Genomic DNA, 27301 nt, shown 5'->3' with positions numbered 1-27301 from the left:
GTGCCTTGGTGCTTGCATCCCTAAAAATGGTAATAAAATAACTTCTTCAAAAGTTTGTTGTAAGAACTAAATAGGACGACACATTTATTTGGCCTACAGCCAGCCAAAGAGGAGGCACTTCGAAAGTGGCAGCTGTGCTGACCATACCCTCAGGTCAGGAGGCGGAACAGCACGGTATTACCTACATGAGCTTCAGCATTAAACTGCCTGGGTTCTAGTGCAAATTCAAAGAGCTAGCTGCTGTGTGACCTTGGGAAAGTGACTTAACCTCTCCTCTTTATATTATTTAGGGGATAGAATAATCTTTACTTCATAGTGCAGTTGTGAGCATGCTATTAGTCAAAATATATTAAAAGCTTAGCTCGGTACCTGGAGCATAATAAATGATCACTAAATGATAGCGGTTCTTGTCAGCATGGTTATGGTTATTGTGATCAGGCTGTGGTTGCAGGAAGACAAGAGTGGAAAGAGGCTGGCCAGACAGGTCAAAAGGCCTTGGCTCTGGGCCCAGTTCTGGAGCAAACTCACTGTGAGACCTTGGATGCATCTGCCCTTTCTCTTGAACTTTTATTTCCCCATCTACAAAGGGGTACTAATAGTCCCAAATTCACAGGGCTCTTAGGAAATGTAGTGTGAACTGGCAGGCAGAATCACCTGAGAGGTTGTCACCACTCCAGTAGGCTGTGGCTCTCAAAGTGTGATCCCTGGATGAGCAGCATTGGCCTCACCTGGGAACTTGTTAGAAATGCAAATGCTCCACCCCAGGCTGCTGAGTCAGACGCAGCCTCTGAGCCCAGCCAGCTGTGTTTTAACATGTCAGCCAGGTGATTCCGATGCAGCTCAAGGTTCTAATGAAGTGGTGGGAGGTTGTGCAGAGAGGATGCTCAGGCGTGGGTGTGGAAGGACAGAGTAAATGGGCAGGTTGGTTGGCAGGTTGGCCAACAAGCTCCAGCACCTTCACCCGGCTTTGTAGGCTCTATATCGTTGGTCCACCCTTGGCAGCTCATTTCTGTTCCATTTCTTCCAGCACAGTTTTTAGAGCAAACCTGACCAATGACCAGATCATGTATGAATGAATGAATAAATGAATTAGATAATTAATATTTGTTTGGGGTTTCAAAGTCACAGAAGGAAAAATTCATGAGCCTCCTGGGGCAGAAAAGTGAGTGCATTGCAGCTAGCTGTCAGCAGCATCCACAGAGGAAGTCCAGGGGGTGTGGAGAGGGTAGAAGGTGATAGATGGGAGCAGGTGGCAGAGGGACTGATTGCAAACCAAGGGTGACCCCTGTGTTCTGCAGGCAGTACAAGTGCTGTTAGGGATCTTTGAGGAAGACCGTGATAGGGTCAGTCCAGATCCTAGGAAGGCACAGTCTCTGTGGAGCTCTTAGTTCTGCCTAGTTCTGGTGGACCCACCCCTGGGTTCCATTCTGGGTTCTGCCATTTTTACACTGAGTACCCCTGGGGAAAGTGTTAAGTAAACCTCGGTTTCCTCACGTGTAAAAGGATATGATCGTGCCTCCCTCACTGGGATGCTATAAGATTGCTGGATTTCCAAATCTGAGTCAAAACCTAATATAAAGTAACCATTCCCCCTTGTTGGGGAAGTAGCTAACTCTAAACCCTTAGGGATATTGTTGAAATAGTCATATATTTAATTTATTAATTTAGATGCACATATGTTTAAAACCATATAATATATAAATACTAGGCCAGGTACAATGGCTCACACTTGTAATTCCAACGCTTTGGGAGGCTAAGGTGGGTGGATCACCTGAGGTCAGGAGTTTGAGATCAGCCTGGCCAACATGGGGAAGCCCAGTCTCTACTAAAAATGCAAAAATTAGCCTGGCATGCTGGTGGGCACCTGTAATGCCAGCTACTTGGGAGGCTGAACCAGGAGAATGGTTTGAACCCACAAGGCGGAGGTTGCAGTGAGCTGAGATTGTGCCACTGCACTCCAGCCTGGGTGACAGAGCAAGACTCCATCTCAAAAAAAAAAAAAAAAAAAATACTATACAATTTATATTTAGAAGTAAATTTGAAACTAAAGTTGTTCTTTTCTGGTTTGTTTGTTTGTTTGTTTGTTTGTTTTTACCAACTGCATCCAGTAACCATCCAAAACCAGCATGACTGAGGTTGTCCTTTCATGGTGATGATACTTCTTGAAACAGTATCTTGTTGAAAACAAACTAATACATTCAAAACAACATGATTGTCTTTTCAGTGGGGATTTGTGTAGCATTCACGCAATGCCCTCCACCAGTAGCCATGGGCCATGTGCCCACACAGCATATGGATAGCTCACAGTGTCCTCTGACCTACTCACATTACCTCATTTTAGCCTCACCACAGCCCTAAGGAGGTAGGCACCATAATTTTTCCCATTTTTCAGAGGAGGACTCTGAGGCTTTCAGATTTACAAAACTTGCTTAACAGCCTGGGTGAGACCTCGGTTCTAATTCCGGAACCAAGCTCCTAACCGTTACCCTATGTGCCTCCTAAGCACACAGTGAATGTCGAATGATTGGTGGCAATTATTATTATAGTCTTTCCCCCAAGGGCAACTTATTAGGGTTTGAACTTCATAGGGGTCCTCAGCTGAGATGCCAACAGCAAAAGCCATGGCTGGCTGCCAGTCTTTTCCTTATCTCTGGGCAGGTCGGGTGCCATGCCATTTCTTGTTGGCTTCCAGGCAGCCATTTCCTCGACAGAGAGAGGCTCTGCCCCAGCCGCTGCCCTCTCAGGTTACCGTCATGGACGGGCCCTTCCACTGCACTCTCTCTGGATGCCATTGTGTTTTCCCAATGCACATCACCACTCGTTTCTTTCCCACTCCGTTTAGGAGATAAGAGAGAGTAATTGTCTTTTATAGACACTGTAATGAAGCCTGTCATCACACAAAAGAAGTTTGCTAATAAAATAAATCAAAGCAGCAATGAAAATGAATGGGGAACAGGCTTTCACAATTAGATTTGTACTTGTCTAGAGGCATGATGCTTCTAGTGAGAAGACTTCCGCAGGGGCAGTGAAAGGGGCCTGGAAACAAGCTGGCAGGGTATGTGTGGGAATTCCTGTGCTGGGAACTCCTGTGGTGGAGCAGCAAGGGACCCAGAGCAGACAGCTGCATCCCCCCTACAGGGGTGAGAGTTAAAGGGGCAGGGCAGGGAGAAAGCTGACAGCAACACAAGCAAAGGGACTGCAAAATGTCATCCCATTGGCCTGTATTTGTCCCCATCTTGAACGAGATGGGTTCCCGGTCCAACATGATCCAGCTGCTGTCATCCTGGGAGCTCCCCTTCTCTCTGCCCCCAGCTGGACTCTGTTCCTGCCTCTTGGGTGAGAGGACAGTGTTGCTCGTTAGCCAGGCTCCAAATCGTATACAGTGACTCTGCCCCACCTCACCTGGCCCTGTGGGCTGGGGATGAAGACAGCAGGAACAAAGGACCTTTTAGGAGCCAGGTGGAAGAGCAGCCCTTCTAGAGCCCCTGAACTAATCAAGATGTGAATTGAAGCCCAATCCCCATGACCTCATCAAGCAGTTTCCACTGAAAAGAGCACTTTTGCACAGAATCTGGGTTGCAGATGTCCCCATTCCTACCTCCCATTCCACAAATAAGAGAATACGGTAGCAAGATTAATAATAATGTCATTCGCTTGGTCACTTGCAGGTTTTGCCAAGTTAGTTAAGAAAAAAATACTTCCTCTCTTTGCACCTCAGTTTCTCCATTTGGAAAATCAAGCCATAGGGTGAAAACATGATGTTGTTGGGCAGAGGGCAGGCGCTCTGTAACTTCAGGGTGGTGGTATTTCTCATTCTTCTGAAAGTAGAAATGACTGACATTCATCCAGTTCTCTGAGAGCCAGGCACCAACAGCCTTTCACAGGCTGTCTTGTGCCACCTCAACAGCCATCATCATCCCCACATCACAGATGAGGAGAGTGAGGCTCCCAAGTTCAGTGACCTGCAGGAGGTCCCATAGCGGGCACTGGCGGTGTGAGGATTGGTATAAAGGGAGTCAGGCTGCAGTGTCTGCGGTGTCTGTCTGGGTTTTGGATGGTCACTGCCTCTGCCGTGAAGGAAGGGAGGGGCCTAAAGATACAAAGGACAAGTGACCATGAGCAGAACCACAGGGCCTGGGATCTGTGGCCAGCACCCTACCCCAGCAGGTCCTTGGAAGGAGAGTCCCCTCCTGTCTTGGGATCCTGTCTCTCCATGACAGTGTTGAGAGTTGTTTGTCACAAGAGGGAGGTGAGCAAGCCAGGAGCATGATGGTGATGCTCTCTCTGACCTCCTATATCTGTCCCACTTCACCCCAGACAAACCCAGCCAGGAGTTGCCCAGAAAGATATGGAAATGGTGCCTTCTGCCTGAGAAACAAGGAAAGCTCAGGCTCCCTGCTGATGACTTATATTGTTGGCAGAATTACTGAAAGCAAAAAAGACAGTGAATCCTTGGAGCCGGTGACTGAAGAATGGATGACAAAATGAGTGTCTTTCTCTTTAGTCAAGTCCCTATGCCCTACTTTGAATCAGTCTTGATTCACCTCCTCCTTCATGACTGAGCACCTCTTACGGGCAAAGCACTGTGCTAGGCACTTGGGACCCAGTGGCAAATACATCAGATGAGACCCCTGCCAGTGCTGGCCCTGAGTCTAGCGGGGCACAGAGGGGTTGGTAAGGGCTCTTAATGTTAAAAGTGACAGAAAGTCTGGGCATGGTGGCTCATGCCTGTAATTTTAGCACTTTGGGAGGCCGAGGTAGGAGGATTGCTTGAGCCCAGGAGTTCGAGACCAGTGCGGGGAACATAGTGAGACCCCCATGTCTACAAAAATATATATATATATGTATGTATGTATATATATCTCCAGGCATGGTGGCACACATCTGTGGTCCCAGCTACTTGGGAGGCTGATGCAGGAGGGTCATTTAAGCCCATGAGGTCAAGGCTGCAGTAAACAGTGATCAGGACAGCATACTCCAGCCTATGTGACAGAGGGAAACCCTGTCTCAAAAATACATAAATAAAATCAAAAAGTGACAAAATCATCTTAAACTAGCAAAGAAAAGGCACGATGGGGGTGGCAGGTGGGAGGCTGCCTTCAACAGGCCTGCTCCCAGGTGCTCAGACAGGTGTCTCTTTCCCTCTCTTGGGACTGCCCTTGCTGCATTCATGGACAGGCTACCCTTCTGTGTGGTGTGGAGGTGATCGCTGGCTGCTGTGCGTTGCCCCCTTTGCTCTCCACCCTAGAGAAAGTGTGTGGCCATCATATCAGGCACCAGCATGTGTAGTGATCATTAGATATACCCCATGGCTCTGTCCTATACCAGCTTCAGAGCCCAGGCCCCAGGGGGAGCAGTTGGGAGGACAGTCCCCAGTAGGGAGAAGGTGCCCTGAGAGGCAAAAACAATAGATGCCCGTGACAGGGAGGTTAGACCTGGGACATAATCCTGTGAATAGTTAATACTGTACTTCTGGTAAAAGCAATGAAGCAAGGTGCCATGTGTAAGTATAAAAGGGTAAGAAACCCCTGAGGAGGTGGCTCTTAAAGGGACCTGAAGGATGAGTAGGAAGTAGGCAGGCAGAGGGAGGAGTCTATGGGAGGACTCAATGGTTGTGATGAGCAAGAAGTGAGTGGGCTGAGGTGAGGGTGGAGGGTTGCTCGGGGCCCTTGGTGAGGCCAGAGGACATTCTGAAGTGATGGGCGTGGCCTCCACTGGGGTGCTCCTAAAGGACCCAGGCGTGAAGCCGCTTCGGCTGAACAGATGTTTGTCTTCCTGAGGGTAGTTCACATTGTGAGTCGGCCACCAGCATCATGTGCTGGCCAGGGAAGCCATGGAGTCAACTCACTGACCAAACCCTCCAGACATCCCAGGAATATATATGAGGGCATCTTGGATGCCTCAAGCTTCCTGACATATCAGGGTCACCCTGGTCCCTCAGGAACCTTCAGGCTGATGGCCAGCATAATTGGGGCCAAAGAAACCAGAGGTCACAGCGAAGAGAAGGATTTGGAAATTTGTCATCCACCTGCAGAAAGTTAGGTGCCTCTGCCAGGCAGACCTGAACACACAGCCTCATTAGCTAATGTGAGTTTAATATGAAGACAAGGAGCTGGATGCCGGCCTGGTCAGCTGCCCAGGAGACATTCAGAAATAGAGCATGGTAAGGTGTCCCACCTGCTCAGTGCCACTCCACCACCTGGGAGGCAGGGGGCAGCCCAGCAGCAACCTGGGCAATATCTGCCAGACAAAAGCATCACTTCCACATCAATCACTTTGTATAAAAGGAAGAGTTATTGTTATGGGATGCTGGCGCCTGATCAATATCTCCTGCTTTGAAAATAAACTTCTTGGCTTGGCCTTGACATTAATCTGCCATCAGGAGCCCATTATCTCGAGACCAATGTTCTGTTCTATTGACTCGCTGGACTTTTTTTTCTCCCCCAAGATCAGAATATAATTGCATTTCTCCAGGCAGCACTTCCACTAATTGCAGCCCCGTGTATATCCCCTCTCGGGAGGGCCAGAGTACATCTGGGCTGGGGATGGAGATAGCAGGAAGTAGTGGGAGACAAAGGACCTTTTAGGAGCCAGTGGAAGAGCAGCCCTTCTAGAGCCCCTGAATTAATCAAGATGTGAAGCCCAATCCCCACAACCTCATCGAGCAGTTCCAACTGAAAAGAGCACTTTTGCACAGAATCTGGGTTGCAGATGTCCCCATTCCACAAATGAGAGAATATGGTAGCAAGATTAATAATAGTGTCCTGAATCCAGCTGTGTCGCCCCCATTGCCGCAGTGCCCCTCACCCAGGGCCAGGACAGCTTTGTGTCAGAACAGCTTCAAGAGCCTCCCAGGCCTGCCACTTCAGGCCCTTCTCCGCCCCACAGGCAGAGTCATCTTTGTAAGATGTAAGTGGATTGTGTGTCTCCCTCACTGAAGACCTGTGAAGACTCCTTGTTCTGCTGGTGAGGCCCCTGTGGGAGCCCTGCTGCCTCTCTGGACTCCCCTTCCATCTGTCTTCCCCTTTCTCCCTCTGCCCCTGCCTGGCTCTCTTTTTGATTACACCAAGCTTGGCCCTGCCAAAATCCTTTGCGTTTTCTCTCACCTGTTCGTTCGCCTTTACTTTTACCTGCTCGGTTCTACCTCAAACATCCCCTCCCAAGTGAGGCTTTCCCTGATTGGGGAGCACGAAGTAGCATGCCTCACATCCCACACACCCCACGAGTCTATGCAATGGCCCTGCTCTGCCATCGCCACCTGAAACCATCTCCCATGTTAGCTACCTATGCCAGAATCCATCTTAACGCAGCACACAGTTAATGACGGCCATGCTTCTCTAGGCCAGGGATTTGGGAGTGGCTTTGATAGCTCCACCTTGGGTCTCACATACGGAAATAGGCTGTAAGCCAGGGCCCCAGTCATCTGCAGGCTTGGCTGTGACCACCACCTCCGCTTCTCAGGTGGCTCACTGACCTGGCTGGCAAGTTAGTGCTGTGGGCAGGAGGCCTCAGCTCTCACCTCATAGACCTCTCCATAGCACAACTTGGGTGTCCTCAAATGCAGCAGCTGGCTCCTCCATAGCCAGTCGTCCCACAGAGAAAGGTAGAAGCCATGGCATCTTTATGATCATCGTTTCTGCAGTATCCTGTGGGTTACACAGGTCAGTCCTCGTGTGACTCAATGGGAGGCATCTACACAGGGGCACAAATACCAGGAGGCAGGGAGTGTGAGGCCACCTTGGAGGCTGGGGCCTCGGCTGACGGATTCACTGCTGTGTGCTGAGTATGCACCAGGTCTTGTGCTAAGCCCTTTTACACACAGCATCTCATCTTCCAGTCCTGCCTCCTCTATTTCTTTACAGGAAACTGAGTCCCAGAGAAGTTAAGTACCTTGATCAAAGTCATAAAATGGGTAAGTGGCTGAGCCAGGATTCGAACCCAGGCCTGCCAAGGAGGGTCTGTGTAGGCTGGGCCCCTCAGTGGGTGTGAGTCAGTATTGACTGTACATGTTCAGATTTCCAAATTGCTGTCAGACCAGCAGGCCAACTTAGGAGCTCTCTGTGATGTCAGATACTCCTCCCTGGGAGAGGGACACAAGGAGAACCATCAGACCCCACACTGTGGTAAGACCCAGCTGCACGGCCGAGCCAGCCAGACTCACAGAAGGCAGGGCAGGGAGGCTGACCGAACTGCTCAGGAAGACCCAGCCAGAGGCTCAGATCCAGGAGGAAAATGAATGCGCATCTGTAAATCTGTGGCGCCTGTGTGCCCCCTTGGCTCCTCATACTGTGGCTGATACCACTCTGTGATCACCATGGTCTTTCTCACTGATCCTCCAGTGCCACCCTAGAATTCTTGACACACCACTCCATAGTGGATTACAGCTCAGACTCTGGAGTCAGCTAAAACAGGCTTTAAATTCTGGCTCCATCACTTACTCTGTGTCCCTAGACACATTTCTTAGCTTCTCTGGGCCTCCATTGCAGCATCTGTAAGATGGATCTCTGTTATTACCTACTTTATAGGTCTTTTGATGAGGCTTAAGTGTGGTTGTGCATGTGACCATCTTAGCATAGCGTTTGGCAATGGTAAGCACTCAGCGCTGTCAGCTGTTTGTACTGCTATTATTATATTACTGCGTTTTCCCACGTTATTAGCTCTGTGATCCAGGCTTCAGTAGACAATCCAGGCTGATGCTTTTGCTGAGTGCATTAAGGGGTGCTGGCCTGATGGGATGGTGAACTGGAAGCAGAAACGTCATCATCTCTCCCTTTCTTGCCACGCAGGTGTGGATGTGTGGGGGCCGCATGGAGGACATCCCCTGTTCCAGGGTGGGCCATATCTACAGGAAGTATGTGCCCTACAAGGTTCCTGCCGGAGTCAGCCTGGCCCGGGTAAGGTGGTGGCTTTCCTGGGGGTGGGGGGAAGGGGCTGGCCTAGGACCATCAGCTGCACTGAGGCCTCCTGGGGGCTGTGGACTGTGTTGTGTGATCCCTGGGTTTGAGAATGTGCCCCCATTCTCCCGGTGAAATCCGATTTAAAAGAGCTTCCTTAAATCCTTACTTAACCCTTCATTGGCTCTGTGACCTGAGGAGGCTTGCTTAACTCCTCTGAACCTGTGTTTCCTTCTTTGCTTAAAGATAGCTAATTCCAACTCTCAGCATTGCCAGGAGAATTAAGGAGATGATACCGTTTCCCAAAGTTTGACAGATGAGATGGTCTTAGGCAGCAGACAGACGCAGGAACGTTTTCTGGCTCATGTGTTTAATGTGGATTCTAAATTAATGTGTATTCGTGTAGCTAACTTGTAATTTCACATATATTATTACTTAGTGTAAAGCTAAAGTAGGTGCAAAGTTAGACCAGAGGCGAAGGAAAGAAACATGTTAGGTAAATATTAATACAGGTGCTGTGTTGTGTTGGGAAAGCCTGCGTATTCAGTTTCTGGAGGGGAGGTGGGGTTCATAAATGTCAGTATCTTTCTCTTCTCCCTACCCCTGTCCACACTCACTGTCAAAACCTCTGCATGTCAAACTGTTTCATTGCCTTAAAATGGTTTGTATCAATCATTGCTTCAGTTAAATTGGCCACTGACTGCGAATGGAAATCTGTTAGCCAGAGTTTGTTTTTGTTTTTGATATTAAATGTACTGAAAAAACTAAATAAATCCAGGTGACCACAAAAGAAAAACGGAAGCGGAGGGAGGGTCCCCAGAGGGGGAAAGAGCCTCGGGGAGGTTTGCAGGGAAGCTAGAAAGGCCCGGCACAGCTTTCCCTCCGCGGAGCCGGTGAGCCCCGCTGGCCGGGTTGGCTTTAGACCGCACTGCCTCCTTCTGTCCAGGGCACTGCCTCCTTCTGTCCAGGGCACTGCCTCCTCCCTCGTCACCTGACAGTCTTGACGTGCAGAACTGTAGCCCCCGGGGTCCTGGAAGAGCCTTGTCCTGTGACTTACAAGGAAAGCTGAGAGGCTCAAAGAGGCCGCGCGTCCCCCCGAGCGCCATCCGTGCGTGGAAGTTGAGCTCCGGGAAGTGTCAGGGGCCTCGTGGAGGGAAAGGAGAGCCGGCAGTGCCCTCCAGTGGCAGCAGAGCCTAACGACGCCCTCACCAGCCGTCTGCGCTACCCACAGCCCCATCCGACGCGGGGGGTGGGTTCTAGGTTCAGCCCCTTGAAGCAGGAATCGCCTTCTTCTAAAGGCCCTTTGGTGATCCCTGAGGAAGGTGCCAGGCAGGCAAAGAGCGCATGCTTTCTCCGTCCGCCCAAGACTGCGACTCTTCTGGCCACAAGGGACCATGGGGACACTCCGACTCCAGACCAGGAGCAACCCCAAAGCATTATTTTCCTCTGCAGAGCTGTTATTGATAAGGGCCACCTAAAAATAAAAATCGCCTGGCACGGGGGTGTGTGCCTGTGGTCCCAGCTACTCAGGAGGCTGAGATGGGAAGATCGCCAGGGTCGGGGGGTCGAGGCTGCCGTGAGCTGTGTGTGCCACTGCACTCCAGCCTGGGTGACAAAACGAGACAATGTCTCCAAAAAATTTTTTTGCTTTTGTTTTTTAAAGGCCCACCTGATAAAGAGATACTACAGCCTTCTGCTTGTTATAGAACCATTATTATAGATGAATTCAGTGGATCATAGCTAACTGTAGTGACGCTTATAAAAATTCCGTTTAAGCCAGGCATGCAAAGCATTTTACTTACCTTGCTTCATTCGCACTTGTTTTTAACTCCATTTTATGGATGGGGAACGTGAAACGTGATGTTGGCAATAGAAACGTTAAGTAACTAGAACCAGAATTCAGGTCTGACAGGTGCCTGGCACACAGCAATTGTTCCTTAAACAGTGACTGCTATTATTAGTGTCAGCATCGATATTAACAATAAGGACTGGAAAGTGTATTTAAAAGTTTTATCTAAAATCAGTGTTTAGGCATTTCAACGTGTTTCTCTTTTAGCTGTCTGTCTTGAAGCAGCATCCTGTTTTTGGCTTTAAACCACTTAAAAATCTGAGTGGTGCCCTGTGGCTTCTTCCCCAGGGATCCTGTGATCCATTAGGTCTGATTATGTGTAGGTTTGCAGAACCACAGAGATGCCTGATTCAGGTGTGGCATTTTATTATGGTGACTAACAACCCTCAGTTAGTTGCAGATCACGTTTAAAATATTTGTTCAGTGGGCCAGGCATGGTGGCTCATGCCTGTAATTTCAGCACTTTGGGAGACCAAGGCAGGCAGATCACCTGAGGTCAAGAGTTCAAAACCAGACTGGCCAACATGGTGAAACCCCATCTCTACTAAAAATACAAAAATTAGCCGGGCATGGTGGTGCATGCCTTTAATCCCAGCAACTAGGGAGGCTGAGGCAAGAGAATCATTTGAACCTGAGAGGTGGAGGTTGCAGTGAGTCAGGACCATGCCACTGTACTCCAGCCTGAGTGATAGAGCAAGACTCTGTCTCTAATATATATATGCTCAGTGTTTTAACAACAACATCCTAAGCCTTCCCGAGCATGTCTCCTAGTTGATCATCTTGATAGATTTAAGAGTTGTCCTGCCGGGCGCGGTGGCTCAAGCCTGTAATCCCAGCACTTTGGGAGGCCGAGGCGGGTGGATCACAAGGTCGAGAGATCGAGACCATCCTGTTCAACATGGTGAAACCCCGTCTCTACTAAAAATACAAAAAATTAGCTGGGCATGATGGTGCGTGCCTGTAATCCCAGCTACTCAGGAGGCTGAGGCAGGAGAATTGCCTGAACCCAGGAGGCGGAGGTTGCGGTGAGCCGAGATCGTGCCATTGCACTCCAGCCTGGGTAACAAGAGCGAAACTCCGTCTCGAAAAAAAAAAAAAAAAGAGTTGTCCTAATAGCTCTGAGAGAGCCAAGCAGGGAAAACTGAGATTGTATGAACTCCGGAAGGTCAAACAGCCAGACAGATGTAACTGGGTGTTCCAGGTTCTTGGCATCCCCTGCCCCAGGAATGGGGAAGAGGCCCTGGAGGTGCGGTGGGCTCATTTAAGTAAATATTGGACCCAGAGAGTTTTGCAGAAAAGCGATTTATTAGGCAGAGAGAGAGAGAGAGAGAGAGAGAGAGAGAGAGAAAGAGGAATAGGGAGAGAGAGAGGGGGAATGCCCATGCTGTCATGGGAGGGGATCCAGAGATGGAATGCACACAGGTGAGGGGCAGGGGGTCTTTTAATCTGGGAGTTACTCCCACCCCATGCAAGTTCCTGTCCCATGAGAGGAGTTCCTTCAAACTTCCACTGGAGTGATTTAACTTTGACGTTGACTGCCCTACCCATAGCTTTTCCTCCCATGGCTTTCCCCGGGCTTTCTAAACAAAGAAAGCTCACCTGGGCAGTCTACCTTTCCCATGTGAGTGAAAGTTAGCCAAAGAACTCTAGGCTCCCGGATGGAGACGTGAAAGAAGGCAAGTCAGGCATGTCACTGGGAAGTTCTTGCCTTTGAAACCACACCCCTGTGAACCTGGAAAGAGAAGTTAGTACATTCTCTCACAGCCCTGAGGTAGCAGCAGTTTAGGAAGGAAGAGCTGTCCACCAGCTTGCCTGCCTGAGGAACAAGTAGCCAGTCTTACATTGTTTACTAAACTTGCTGAAATCCTTCTTATCTCTGCCTCTGGAAAAAGGGAAAGGAGTAACAGAAACTACTCAAACTTGGTGAAACAAAAATGGAGACTTACTCCGACGACCCAGGCAAATCTCTATAATCCAAGCAGAAGGAGTCCAGTTGGGCCTCACACGGGACTGGGACTCAGAAGCAGGGAGGTGTTGAGAGTAGGGGTTTGAGGAGCCCAAAGCCCACTAAAATCCCACAGTCCTCTTTATGTCTCTAACAAGGGGAGATGTGAGAGAAATAAGTGCAAAGTCACTTCCTTTTGTGCAAACAGTGAACTGTAGAAAAAAAGTGTAAAATCCGGGAGAAAGAGCTTATCAAGCTATGTCTGGAAAATACAATTATGCAATATTAATTAAAATAGTAATTAGAATTAAAATACGATGTTATTCAATCCTTTAAGAATAACACTGTAAACTGCAGTATCATTCTTAACCAGTCTGGCCATGACCAGAGTGGCCGGACTTGTTTTCGGTTGGAGTGAAACTACAGCAGTTCCTCGTGACCTCTGTGACTGAGCAGGTTAGACTGAGCCAGAAGACCCTGGTGGGCATACTTGAAAAAGCAGAGGAAATATTGTGTTTTAAAGTGTTCTTCTAGCACATTTTAAATTAAACACAGCCTTTGCTGTGCAGGGGCCTGGTGGGGATAAACACTGTTCCTGAACTGTTTTCTAACCCACTGTGGACCCTTCAGCATCAGGAAGAACTAGATAGCAACAAGGAAATTCAGCTGTTTCCTGGTCCCCAACTCAGAGGAGGAGCCGGTGAGTCTCCAGTGCAGGGGCCTCCTTGGCTTCCTTCCCTCATGTTGGCTACCTTCCCCATTACTCAAGAGTCAGCAGCCTGTTTTTGTATGGCCTGTGAGCTAAGAATGGTTTTTACATTTTTAAATCATTAGAGGGAAAGGGAATCAAAAGAAGATTTTGTGATACATGAAAATCAAATTTCAGTGTCCGTAAGTTTTATTGGAACCCAGCCACACCATTTATATGGTGTCTATGGCTGCTTTATAACTACATCAGCGGTGAGACCATATGGTCTGCAAAGACTAAGTATTTACTATCTGGCTCTTTATAGAAGACATTTAAACATTTGGGACCCCTGCCTGACCTTCTGCTCCTAGAGCAGTCCTTCACACTGAGGTGCAAATGACTGACAACAGCTTAAAGTGCTAACTCCCCTTTACCTTTCAGAGGAAATTTTGGATTGCAATAGGGAAAAAAACTTACGAAGGAGGTAAAGCCTGAAGAGTTAAAAAGGGGATGTGGGGGAACACCAGAGGTTGAAGATACATGTTTTGGAGCAGAGATTTCCCCTACACCCTGAAGTTTTGCTCTCAGATATGTCACATACCAGAAGTTCTCACTCAGTGGTGTCTGCACTGCAGATGGAATGAGGAATTTTCTTCACACACATAAGAATTCTCTCTTCCTCTGTCCCCAAGTTTACTCATTAACAGTTTCTTTACCTGCTACCTCTGCTTGCCAATCATGTGGATGTCATTTTTTTAAATTGATTATCTTTGTGCTTCATGATGAAAGTAGCAGGAACCTTTGCACTTCAAAGGATTCTTAGAGGTCGAGCGAGGTGGCTCACACCTGTAATCCCAGCACTTTGAAAGGCTGCGGCAGGTGGATCCCTTGGGGTCAGGAGTTCAAGACCAGCCTAGACAAGATGGTTCAACCCCGTCTCTACTGAAAAAAAAAAAAAAGTACAAAAATTAGCTGGGTGCGGTGGCAGGCACCTGTAATCCCAGCTACTTGGGAGCCTGAGGCAGGAGAATCGCTTGAACCTGGGAGGCAGAGGTTGCAGTGAGCCGAGATCAGGCTCTGCACTACAGCCTGGGCAAGAGCAAGACTCCGTCTCAAAAAAAAAAAAAAAAAAAAAAAAGGATTATTAGAAATTCCAGCTGCTGATGGAATTACACCTTTTGGTCTCAAATTATAATTTTCTTTTATCACATAACATGGTCAAAACTCTTAGCTGAGAATGACAAAAACCAAATCAAATTGGCTTAGCAAAGAGAAAATATATGGGCTCCTGTAACTGGAAAGTTCGAGGTAGCTCTGTCTTTAGAAATAGCTGGATTCTGGTAATAATCCAGAATTAGCATCAGGAATAAGTGTAAAGTCATTTCCTTTGGTGCAAATGGTGAACTGTAGCAAAAAAAAGTTCAAAATGTTGGAGAAAGAGCTTATCAAGCTATGTCTGGAAAATACAATTATGCAATAGTAATTACAATTAGAATTAAAATACGATGTTATTCAATCCTTTAAGAATAACACTGGTAAATTTCAGTATCATTCTTAACCAGTCTGGCCATGGTCAGAGTGGCTGGACTTGCTTTCAGTTGGAGTGAAACTACAGCCGTTCCTCATTGCCTCTGACTGGGCAGGTTAGACAGTGAGCCAAAAGAATGCATTCCTGGAACCAGCCCTCCTCTCTGCTTCATTCTGGGTTGATTTCATCCTTGGACATGCTCTCTTTGTATGGAGTCCATATGGCCCAGCAGCTCTGGCTGGCATCCTGTCTTACCCAGCAATCCAAGCAGAAACAGAGTGATTTTTCCAATAGTTCCTGCAAAAATCCCAAGGCTGATGCCTGTTGGTTGTGATTGGTGGGGCTTAGGGAATGTGTCTGTTATTTGAGCAGTCCCTGCACCAGGGGCACCTGTATTCACATTAGCCAGGCTAGGTCCATGCCTTTCCTCCCGCCGCATGAGCTGACAGGGAGACAGAGTGGCTGCCCAGAGGAAAATCAGTGGGGGCTATCGCTAGAAGAAAAGGGGATGGAAAATGGGTAGGCAAAACAATAGCAGCCTATTGGCCAACTGTAAGCTGTGAAGCCCTTAAAACGTGCATTAAGGTAACTGGAAACACAGAAAGCCTAAACACACTGTGGGGCTAGGATATTTGATGCAAGAGAAAATAAGAAGGGTTGACCTCGACCTGCCAGCACCCTTTTCGCTTCACTGCCTGGCTTTGGCTTCTCGGAGAGACTGACCCCTTTATTGCCTCTTGCCCCACAGAACCTTAAGCGGGTGGCAGAAGTGTGGATGGACGAGTATGCGGAGTACATTTACCAGCGCCGGCCTGAATACCGCCACCTCTCCGCTGGGGACGTCACCGCCCAGAAAAAGCTCCGTAGCTCCCTTAACTGCAAGAGTTTCAAGTGGTTTATGACGAAGATAGCCTGGGACCTGCCCAAGTTCTACCCACCCGTGGAGCCCCCCGCTGCAGCTTGGGGGGAGGTGAGTCTGGAGGGCAGGGCTGGCTCCATAATTTGCTGAGCGTGAAAAAATGCAAATGCAGACCCCATGTTCAAAAGGCAGAAAACAAGTGTAGGGAGGAAAGGCATGAATATCAAACGCTTTCCTTTCTTTCCTGGTCTCTCTCTCGCCTTGTCATGGTGTATTTTTACTTACTGGTTAGTCTTCTCAGTGTAGAAAAATTAAAACTTTAAATTAGTAGCATGAATCTTACCTTTCACTTTGCATTATACAGTTGAAAATGCAAATTAACAGCATGTAACTCACGTTCAGAATGGGTGAAATGACCCGATCTGTATTTCCCACCTGCTGCATGTGTTAAGTATTTCTCACCAGAACAGTCTAAACATGGCACAAAACTAACTCAGCTGTTTTTACTTCACTTCTTGATAATGTATATATTTTTCCAACACTCTCGACCTTCCATTGACTGATGAGTAAGGAAGGGCTTGAAAGCAAACGAACTAAGGGGCCAAGTGCGGTGGCTCATGCCTGTAATCCCAGGGCTTTGGGAGGCTGAGGCAGGAGGATGACTTGAGCTCAGGAGTTTGAAAACAACCTGGGAAACATAGAAGACCCTGTCTCTACAAAAAAAGAAATTAGCCAGGCATGGTGGGAAGTGCCTGTAGTTGCAGCAACTTGGGAGGCTGAGGCAGGAAAACTGCTCAAGCCCAGGAGGTCAAGGTTCTAGTGAGCTGTGATCATCCCACTGCACTCCAACCTGGTGTCAGAGCAAGACCCTGCTTCAGAAAAGGAAAGGGACTAAGGGTTGCCCTGTCTTTGCCTTTCCTGCGAAAGTTCTTAGCTAACACGGCGCAGTAAAGCAAGTGAAAAAGGACAGGACAGGACTTGGTTGTTCCTGCTTCTTAGGATACCATTGCCCTTAGTGCACCCAGAGCAAGTTGTGGTTTGAAGGGAAAGCCTGGCCTCTGGGGCCACCAGCACCCCACTTAGTGTCTTCACACATGCTGCATGCAGACAGGGCAGAGAGGAACAGCATGCTTCTCTGTTCATGCACACGCTCCACTCTCCCATCAGATTTCACTTACAAAACAGGTCAAAGATAAAATTATTCAGAATTTCAAGAAAGCAGCAACAGCGCTCTAAACCAAGCCAGGCCCTCCCGAGCATGGGGCCCTGTGCAACAGCACATGGTGCAGCCTGGGAAGCACCTGCTGGCCAAGGCAGACCAGGCTCCGCAGGCAGACGAGCATGCCATCATGGGATCCTGGGTCTCCAAGCTGAGCGGACCTACCCATTCACAGATGGAGATGTTGGAGCTTGGAAAAGGGAAGCATAAGAGTTGGGGCTCTTTCAGAAGACCAATTTTTTTTAATGGGGGTAATATATTGTGTATTGACTCACATAGGAGCCTGGGGTAGCTATGGCTCAAGACAACCTAGATCCAGGGGTTCAAATGATGTCAGTCTCTTTCTCCTGCTGAACTTAGCTTCCTTTTATGTTGACCTCATGCTGAAGGTATCAAAATGGCTTCAAGAAGCTTCAGGCTGACCAACCCCCCTGCTTGGCCAACCCAGCATAAAGTAAACACCTCTTCCCCGGTATAATCAGTAAAGGTACAGGAATCAAGTCTTATTCCTGGATCCTGTACCAGTCACTGGGGCCATCAGGGAAGAGGGAAAGCAAGGTAGGCTGGATGCTCTGGCTGGCCACAGGGTGGGTGAGGAACAGTAGCCCCACGGAAAGTCGGGGTGGTATTACCAAAGGAAAGGGAGAGGCATGGTGGGCTGGCAGGAACACCAGGTATGATTTGCTCAAATTCGTACAGCAAATCGCAGAGCCCTTGCCTGGCTCAGCTGCCTGGCTCATCTGCCTGGCTCGCCCACCCCAACATCACCTCCAGTTTCCAGGAACACTGCTGTGTGGACTTCCCTCGTGAGGCTCTCTGGCTGTTTACCAGCTTGTTGGCTTTCTCACATGTGTTAGTTGAAGTCCTCCAAGAAGCAGATGCCACAATGGGATTAGACGCACAAAAGATTTATGGGTCGAACACTTGAGAGAAAAAATGAAGATGCTTGGGGAGGCTAGGAGAGCCATGAGACCAGGACACTGGTCTGACTTCTACAAAGGGGCGAGGGAAGGAAGGAGGGCCAGGGTAGGAAGAGTTCCAGACTGCAGTAAAGCTGTAAGGAAGCTTTGACCAAGTTAATGAAGAGTCCCCAAGCCAAATCACCAGCCAAAACATTGCAGCTTCTCACAAGGGTGGGTCTGCCTCACTCATTGGCTGGGATCCATCCATGGGAGGACACAATGGTAGATTCAGAATACAGGATCTGGTGCAATAAGACTCCTGGCAACAGGAAATTGAGTGGTGCATTTTCATAACCACCACAGCCCCCTACCCCTCAGACAAAGTAGGATTGATATCTGTAAAGTAGGAACTGCAGGTGATACCGCACACCTAGCACAATGGCCTGCCCACAGTAAGTGCCCAATCAGAATTTGCTGGCCAAGCAAGTGAGCGGCCAAGGGCTTCAGACTCCTAGCCCAGTGCTCTTCCCACCACACCCATCTTCATGGCTGAAGGGTAAGAGGCCACTATTGTTCTTTGGATCTCAGTAGGGGGTGAGGGGGCCTCCTGCCATCTCTTGCCATTCACCTGCTCTAAGGGACAGAGAGCCCATGACATACAGCAAAGGTTTCATGTCCTTTTCTAGGGGCTTTCAAGGTATGGTCCCTGGACCGCCTGCACCTGCGTCACCTGGAATGGGGGTAAAATTTGGTTCAACTTTTGGCTGAAAAGCAGAGCCCTTGGTTAAAATACAAATTCGGTTAAAATTTGGCCAGAACTCCCTGGTCCCACTCCCTGAGAAGCTGAACCAACAGGTTCAGCTCCTCACCTCCTGTCCCCCACCACCAACCCGGGACTCTGCATGCTCTAAACACAGCAGTCCTTAGGATTACACTCTGTGGATTGAGTCTTCCTTTATGGAGAGGCTCAAGGCACTTCCAGCAGCCCAGGGCGAGCTTTATCAAGATGGTTTGGAGCTGAATCCAGCTAATGTCTCCCCCTTGGCTTCCCCTTTCACCTGGCAGAAACCTGGTGGGCACCTTAAGGCACCTTAGTCAGTGGTCCACTCCCTCCCTCTTTCTCTTTCAGATCCGAAATGTGGGCACAGGGCTGTGTGCAGACACAAAGCATGGGGCCTTGGGCTCCCCACTGAGGCTAGAGGGCTGCGTCCGGGGTCGTGGGGAGGCCGCCTGGAACAACATGCAGGTAAGAGCCACCCCTAAGGGATCAGCAGCCAGGTTCTCTGAAACACCTGCAGCCTGAGGTGCTCCCATGGCCAGCTGGGAGGGAGAAGCATGGGTCAGGGACAAGTGACAAGAGTCAGCCCCGGGATGCTTTTCAAGATCTTCCTGAACACCATGGAAAGGGGATTCCTTCACAATGCAGTAAAATCATCAGTCTGGACCATTTTGGTTACAAATGATGGACACTCAGCCCAAAGGCCTTCAACAAAAAGAGGGTTATTGGCACATGTCACTGAAAAGCCTTATGTCGCTGGATCTCTCAAGAGACTGCTTCCCTCTCTGCGGGCCTCATTCTCAACCTGGCTCTTCCTGTATAATAGCAGATGTGGCCATCAGCAGCCCCATGGATAGGCATGCTCTTTCCAAGAGTTCTGGAAAAGCCCTGGCTCCCACGAATTGTTTCCCTGAGCTGATTTTACAAGAGGTGATGAACTCCTCATATTGATGGGGACAGAGCCATCACTGTTGGGGAGCGATGGGTATATTCATTACCTTGACTCCTGGAGCCTGGGAGCATGGTCAGCCTCACTGTAGGATGGGTGGGATGCAGAAGGTGAGCCAGCCTGCAGGAAGAGCCACTGCTCAGACAAGCAGGCTCATGCCTGCAATCCCAACACTGTGGGAAGCTTAGGTGGAGGATTGCTTGAAGCCAGGTGTTCGAGGTTACAGTGACTGTGCCATGTACTCCAGCCTGGGTGGAGTGACCTTGGGTTAAACAATATTTTTTAGATACAACAACAAAAACATCCATAAAAGAAAAAAATTGATAAATTAGACTAATTCAAAATGAATAAAAAGCAAGCCAGGCCGGGTGCAGTGGCTCACACCTGTAATCCCAGCACTTTGGGAGGCTGAGGCAGGCGGATCACGAGGTCAAGGGATCAAGACCATCCTGGCCAACATGGTGAAACCCCGTCTCTACTAAAAATACAAAAATTAGCTGGGCGTGGTGGCACATGCCTGTAGTCTCAGCTACTCAGGAGGCTGAGACAGGAGAATTGCCTGAACCCAGGAAGCGGAGGTTGCAGTCACTGAGATCGCACTACTGCACTCCAGCCTAGTGACAGAGCAAGACTCCGTCTCAAAAAAAAAGCAAGCCACAGATGGGAAGAAAATGTTTGTAAAGCATATATCTAATAAAGGACTTGTATCTAGAATATATAAATGAAAGGACTTGTATCCACTCAAACTCTCAAAACTCAATAATGCTTTTAAAGTAGGCAGACACTTTACCAAAAAAAAGTATATGAATGGCAAATAGACATATTAAAATGCTTAATTTCATTAGTTAATAGAGAAATGGAAATTGCAATTACCAGGAAATACCAGCACACACCTATTAAGAGGACTGACCACACTAAGGACTGGCAAAGAGGTGGATGAACTGGACCGGTATGCTGCTCATGGGAGTGTAAATAGCACAGCCACTCTGGGAAACAGTGTGGCAGTTTCTGAGAAAGTTGACCAGTCATTCCACTCCTACATATTTATCCAAGAGAAAGAAAACGTATGTCCATACAAAGACTTGTACACAAATGTTCATAGCAGCTTTATTTGTAATAGCCAAAAACTGGAAACCACCAAGATGTCCCATAGCAAGGAACTGGAATGCAAACTCAGCAAGAACAAGCAATAAATTATTGGTAAATGCTGTTAGGACATAGACGATTCTCAATTAAATTACGTTGCATGAAAGAAATGAGACACGAGAATATATACTGTATGATTCCTTTATAGAAAATTCTAGAAATTGCAAACTAATCGCTAGAAACAGAAAGCAGATCAGTGACTGCCTAAGGATGTGGGGGTTGGTGGGGACAGCAGGAAGAGATTACAAGAAAGCATGAGGATACTTTTGGGGGGTGATGGGTATGTTCATTGCCTTAATTATGATGGTTTCTCAGATGTAAACGTATGTCAAGATGTATCAAATTGTACACTTTAAATGTGTGCAGTTTATTGTATGCCAGTTATTATTCCGTAAAGCTACTGAAAAGAAACAAAAAAGTTTATCAACCAAATGGATCACGATTCAGACAGATTAACTGTGAAAAGAAATTGGTAAGAATCCTGAACAGACTCGGTGTCTCGCGCCTGTAATCTCAGCAACTTTGGGAGGCCTGGGTCAGTGGATCACCTGAGGTCAGGAGTTCAAGACGAGCCTGACCAACATGGTGAAACCCCTTCTCTACTAAAAATACAAAATTAACCAGGTGTAATGGCATGCGCCTCTAGTCCGGACTGCTTGGGAGGCTGAGGCGGGATAATTGGTTGAACCCAGGAGGTGGAGGTTACAGTAAGCCAAGATTGCACCATTGCAGTCTAGCATGGGCAACAAGAGTGAAACTCCATCTCAGAAAAATAAAGAATCCCAAGAACACTTGAACTGTGGATACTTGATGACTTTTTGGACTTTGTAGTAACTACTTTTATATGTTATAATGGCACTTACTGAAGTGCTTATACCTGACATGATATATCTGAGATTTGCTTCAAAATAATGTGACGGTAGGGACAGTGGTGGAAGTAAAGCTGCAACAACATTGGCGTTGAGTTGGTAACTTTGTTTTTTCACTCTGTACCCCAGGCTGGAGTGCAGTGGTGCGATGTCAGCTCACTGCAACCTCTACCTCCCAAGCTCAAATGATTCTCATGCCTAAGCCTCCCGAGTAGCTGGGATTACAAGCATATGCCACCATACCTGGCTAATTTTTGTATTTTTAGTAGAGATGGGGTTTCACTGTGTTAGCCAGGCTGGTCTCAAACTCCTGGCCTCAAAGTGATCCACCCACCTTGGCCTCCCAAACTGCTGGGATTACAGGTATGAGCCACCACGCCTGGCCAAGTTGGTAACTTTTACAGCTAGGTGGTTAGAATGGGAGGCACAGTTAATATATTATTTTTTAGGCCTCTGAGTTTAAAATGTTCCATAATTTTACAAAATGGAGAAAAAAAAGCCCTTGGCTTTGCTGTCCCTATTTATAATGCCCCTGTGCACAGGTATTCACCTTCACCTGGAGAGAGGACATCCGGCCTGGAGACCCTCAGCACACCAAGAAGTTCTGCTTTGATGCCATTTCCCATACCAGCCCTGTCACGCTCTATGACTGCCACAGCATGAAGGGCAACCAGCTGTGGAAATACCGCAAAGTAAGACGGGATGGTGGGGAGCAGGGCACCGGTCTGATTTTTTTTTAAGGAGATATAGTGCCTCACCCCTTCTTTTAGCAGAGCCTATCCACCTCTTCATTTGTGCCACAAACCTACCATGCCAGATTTTGCAGTCATTCAAGAGCAATCAGAAATCTAGACTTCTCTGTGAAATCCCCAAATCTAGGCAACTAAGTCCATTTAAAAAGAAAAGCATGACCAGGCACAATGGCTCATGCCTGTAATCCCAGCACTTTGGGAAGCCAAGGTGGGTGGAACACCTGAGGTCAGGAGTTTGAGACCAGCCTGGCCAACATGGTGAAAACTTGTCTCTACTAAAAATACAAAAGTTAGCCAGGTGTGGTGGCTCATGCCTGTAATCCCAGCTACTTGGGAGGCTCAGGCAAGAGAATCACTTGAACCCAGGAGGCGGAGGTTGCAGTGAGCCAGATTGCACCATTGCACTCCAGCCTGGGCGACAGAACAAGAACCTGAACCTGTCTCAAAAAAAAAAAAAAAAAAAAAAAAGAAAGAAAGAAAAATGAAAGTGTGCACACGCAAACACACACACACAAGCACACACACATCATAAGGACCAGTGAGGTCTGACAGGACGTGGGCAGTGTCTAGGTCCCAGGCCTGGAAGCAGCATGTATCACTTCTGGCCACATCCCAGCAGGCAGAACCCAGTCCCATGGCAACAGCAGCTGCAAGGGAGGCTGGGCAGCATCTGGCTGTGTGCTCAGGAAGAAAATCAACAAGTGTATGAACAGCTAGTCAGTCACTTCCTCCCTTTTTCATTGCTGGTGTTGTTGCGTGGTTTGACTAGTCATGTGTCTCCAGTGCTGTCTGGCTTATTACCTCCATGTTTTGTAGGACAAGACCTTGTACCACCCCGTCAGTGGCAGCTGCATGGATTGCAGTGAAAGTGACCACAGGATCTTCATGAACACCTGCAACCCATCCTCTCTCACCCAGCAGTGGCTGTTTGAACACACCAACTCAACAGTCTTGGAAAAATTCAATAGAAACTGAGCCCTCGTCCCCTTGGCAGGCCCCACAGGGTCTGGCAGTCACTGCAGCCATCCTCTTAAGGGAAGCAGGGCCTCTGTGCGCACCGGGTGTAACAGGTGCTGGCCAAGTGGTTCAGGGTGAAGAGGACTCTTGAATCAGGGGCTGGGGTCTGCCTGGTCCTTGAGCCCCTGAGCTGGGTGGGTAGGGTGAAGAGCAGATCCCACCAGGAGCCCCACAGGGAGCAGAGCCTGCTTTAATCCCTGCTGGCATCACGGAAAAGCAGCAGGGCCTTTTCAACTTTGTCACTATGTCCCCTTGAGCATTATGTGAGAGAATACCAGGGTAGCCTAGGCCACCCAAAAACGAGTCCTGCAAGGTTGCCCAGCCCTCAGGTGGCTCTCCTACATGATGGTACTTTAGAAAGAAAAGTAAAATTTCCCTGTTTGGGGCAGCTTTTAGCACTGATGCCACTCATCTGCAGCAGAAGGGAAAGAACTCCTTTTGGGGTTTTCTCGTTTCTGCTCTCCTGGGGGGTACATGACAGTTACTGCCCAGCTTCTGTTCTCTTTCACAACCCCAGGTGATCTGGTCTGGTCAAAGGCCATACTTGGGGCCCTCAGAATGTTCAGTACCGAATGCTGGTCAAGGAGTCAGAAGAGGGACCCCCCAGACATTTCTCTGCAGCTATGAACATGGAGGATATTTCCCCCTACTCTCTTGGTATTTAAAATGTCTATTTTAGCAGTCTCCAGGCACAAGGACAGCCCAGCCACCAGCTTTTCAGGGCAGTGTTTCAGATGGCCTTGAGCCCATGGAAAAGGCCAAGTAGGCCTCCAAACCAGAAATGCTGGCTAATTTTCCCTGATCCATGCTTCCATTTCCCCTTCTCTCTTCCCCAGGCGATTACTGGACTCAAAAGAGAAACAGAGGTGCTGCGAGGTGCTTACCTCACAGAGTCTGGAGGCCTCCAGGGTCAACTATGGGCAAAGTGCCTGCCTCTGACCTCATCATGGTTCTAGTTCTCATTTAGAACTCCAGAATTGTAAAGGAACTCTATAATTGGATTGCAAACTAGAATGCTACCTAGGATTCTGGTATTCCAGCATCCAATATGGATTTCTAGAACGCTGTGATTAGAGGAGCCAGCCAGGTATAATACAGTCAAGGCAGCCGCCAGCCTAGAGACAATCTGTGAAATCCAAAGTTGGTGGTGTTGGGGAAGCAGGGGGACATGAGTGTCCCTCAGCTCAAAGCATAGGCTGTGGTATGACATGGTCCTCGGTGAAGACCTGCACCCTGGGGCCTCCCACTATCATCACAGCTGCAGTCTCATTTGCAGTGGAGAAACGAAACCGTTGTCAAACAGCCAGATATACACCCGGCTCCATGCCAGCCCTTCATGTTTACCTTTTGCTTTGTTAATTACATGTCAGACTCCTAGAGGGCCTCCAGACTAATAGAAAGCATTTCTGAAACCAACCTGCCACCCACTCATTCAGAAATGGAAATCACATTCCACAGTCTATGGCTTCTACCAACTAGCCCAGGAAATACTTGAAATCAGCATTCCAATTAGTGTTGGGTCTCTTGATTGTGTCATTTACCAATTAAATAACTAAGACGTAAGTCTGGGAACAGAGCCACGAATCTGCCTTTGAGATGCTGGCTGATCTCAAGGCCATCAATTATTGGGGGAGGGAGGGACAAATACTCCCAACTATCCACCAGTCAGACTGAATGTGTAGCTGGCAAAGAATTACTTCCACTTCTGGCCCAGCACAAACCCTGCTCTGGTCACCTGTCTGCCAAGAGGTGGCCCCTGCAGCTTTAGAAGCGGCCCTCTGTAGAAAGAAGTCAAAAGATGAGGCCCCTTCTAGAATCTAGGATAATAAGAGTGTTGGCAGTTTGAGTTGAATTAAGATTCATCATCAGAGAGTAATGCAGTGTCATTAAAATAAAAACTGTGCCTTTTAAAAAGAAAAATGCAAATATACAGCAAATCCCTAAACTTGAACCATTTCCTAGTGCCTTGCTAGACAAATGTAAAGGGGCAGGGTTGTGGGGAGGGGGAACATTTGTGGTGGCGTGTGCAGTTCCTACTGGATGAGTGTGTGTTTCTTAATGTCTAATTTCAAGCAGGAGATGTCGGGCCTGGAGCAAGATCTGAGACTGAGATGCCCCCAAGGGTAAGAGGTCAGATTTATTCCAGTCAGTGCAAGTCACACTCCAAACTAAAGGCTGGGCAGTGCATTTAGTTTGTGGCCTAGAAGGCCTCATCAGCCCCCAAGAGGAGGCCTTGCATTACCTCACTAGGACCTGTTTGGGGGCCATGCCTGCAGTTCACCCTCTGAACCCTCAGAGTGTTTGTCCTGTTTCTTGTCATGGGGTTAAGGGGTGCAGAGCACTAGCTAGACTTCCACACAGTCCTGCCCGAAGTGGGCGTAACTAATCCTGGCATGACCAGGATTCCTATGAAAGCAGGAGCAGCAGCAGGCCGTCCCGAGCCTGCCTTTGGTTCTCCTTTATAGTCTGGGTTCACACCTGAAAAGGGATGGGCGCATCCTCTGAGCACTCTGGCACTTGTCATTGCTGAGCCCACATCAGTAGGTCCTGGGACTTGACAAAGCATGTGGGAGGGGAAGGAAGAAGAGAACTTGATTGACTCCATTTCTTGGAACAACTGATTAATTGCTAATGCTAAAGCACTCATTGTTATGGCTTCGTTTTTGAAAACCACCTGTCTCAAGGATTCAGGTTTCCACTCACATCCCCAGCTGATACTCAATACAACTCAACCAGGAGCCTGTAGAGATGCTGACAGCCAGGTGATGGGTGACTGTGGGTCCCTTTTCCTCTAAAGCCTTTACTCTGAGGATGAGGTCACAAAATAGGGTGTGACTAGAAAGTATCGTGACCATGTGGCCCACCAGCAGCTTTTCCGAAGGGGAACTCCAGGAACATTTCATAATGCAAAGAGCACTGCTACTTTAAGTACAGAGCCTTCAAGGCCTTTGAAGGTGGCTAAACTTGCAGGCATGTGTGTGAAAGGCCATCCCATCTTCTGCCTCCAATTGGAGATTTCAGCTTTTCAAACAGTCAGGAACTATTGATTCTTTCCTTTAGAAAAAAACCGCTCAGGCAGAACAGAGTACATCCACAGGAGGAATCTGCTAAGAGCCTGTGACCAGGAAAGAAAGAGCAGTTTCTGTTGAGGATGTAGCAAATGGATTTCCAAAGTCTACATAACATTCACTTTTCAAACTTCCCACCAGTGGAATTTCTTTTTTTCCTTAAGAAATAGGTGATGTCTTTGAAAACAGCTCCATGTATCTTTCTGTGCGTTTCCATTTTCCTAGTCTCTGGAGTCTCAGAAACAGCGGCAATGCACTTTACAGTACTAACTGAGAAATCAGATCCCCTGCTTCAGCGGTTATCTAGTTTGTACAGGTTGGGTGATCTTTTATAATTCCTAGGAGGCAATGCATTTTTAATGTTTTTTGACGCTTTGTAATTGTGAGAGGGGGGTCAAGACGTACAGTTCTGTTCTGGAATTCTTTATTGCTTTCAGCGGATGCTCTTTGTGAAAAATCCAAGTAATATTTTAGTTCAAACTTGATCTTGAGCCAAGGCCCACTGCCACCTCTGAGGTGGGAGCTGGACCTACATAGCAAGTGACAAGTTCATCTTCACATCTGCTTCCAAAATGGCTTTGATTCAGCCATGCCAGGCAACAGAACACGGCCACTCCTGCTCTGTTATTGGCTTGAAGACTAGGATCCCAAAGGGGTTGCAGGCAGGAATATTTGGAAATTCAGACTGGAATTCCATGCAGAAAGCTCAAGACCACCGGCCTCTCCTCCTGCCTGGAAAAGTGGGCCTTTGTGAAGGACTGACTTACCATGTACAATTGTGATTGTGAATGTTGTTGAGTAAACCTCCAGTCTTTCTCTAAAGCGGTCTCTGCCTTCT

General features: G+C 48.1%; 1 protein-coding gene across 1 annotated transcript in view; it reads left to right on the top strand.

Annotated features, from left to right (window-relative positions):
* Window positions 1-27285, top strand: part of GALNT10 (polypeptide N-acetylgalactosaminyltransferase 10) — a 242081-nt gene extending 214796 nt beyond the window's left edge. The window contains exons 8-12 of the mRNA XM_010344608.3: window positions 8787-8894; window positions 15653-15874; window positions 19014-19130; window positions 22169-22318; window positions 23195-27285. Coding sequence (XP_010342910.3) covers window positions 8787-8894; window positions 15653-15874; window positions 19014-19130; window positions 22169-22318; window positions 23195-23353 — 756 coding nt within the window. The 3' untranslated portion in view covers window positions 23354-27285. The remainder of the gene's footprint in view (window positions 1-8786; window positions 8895-15652; window positions 15875-19013; window positions 19131-22168; window positions 22319-23194) is intronic.
* The last annotated feature ends 16 nt before the right edge of the window (window positions 27286-27301 follow it).

Source organism: Saimiri boliviensis, chromosome 1 (genome assembly GCF_048565385.1).
Source record: "Saimiri boliviensis isolate mSaiBol1 chromosome 1, mSaiBol1.pri, whole genome shotgun sequence".
Classification (NCBI taxonomy): domain Eukaryota; kingdom Metazoa; phylum Chordata; class Mammalia; order Primates; family Cebidae; genus Saimiri; species Saimiri boliviensis.
This window is presented reverse-complemented; position numbering and strand designations above follow the sequence as displayed.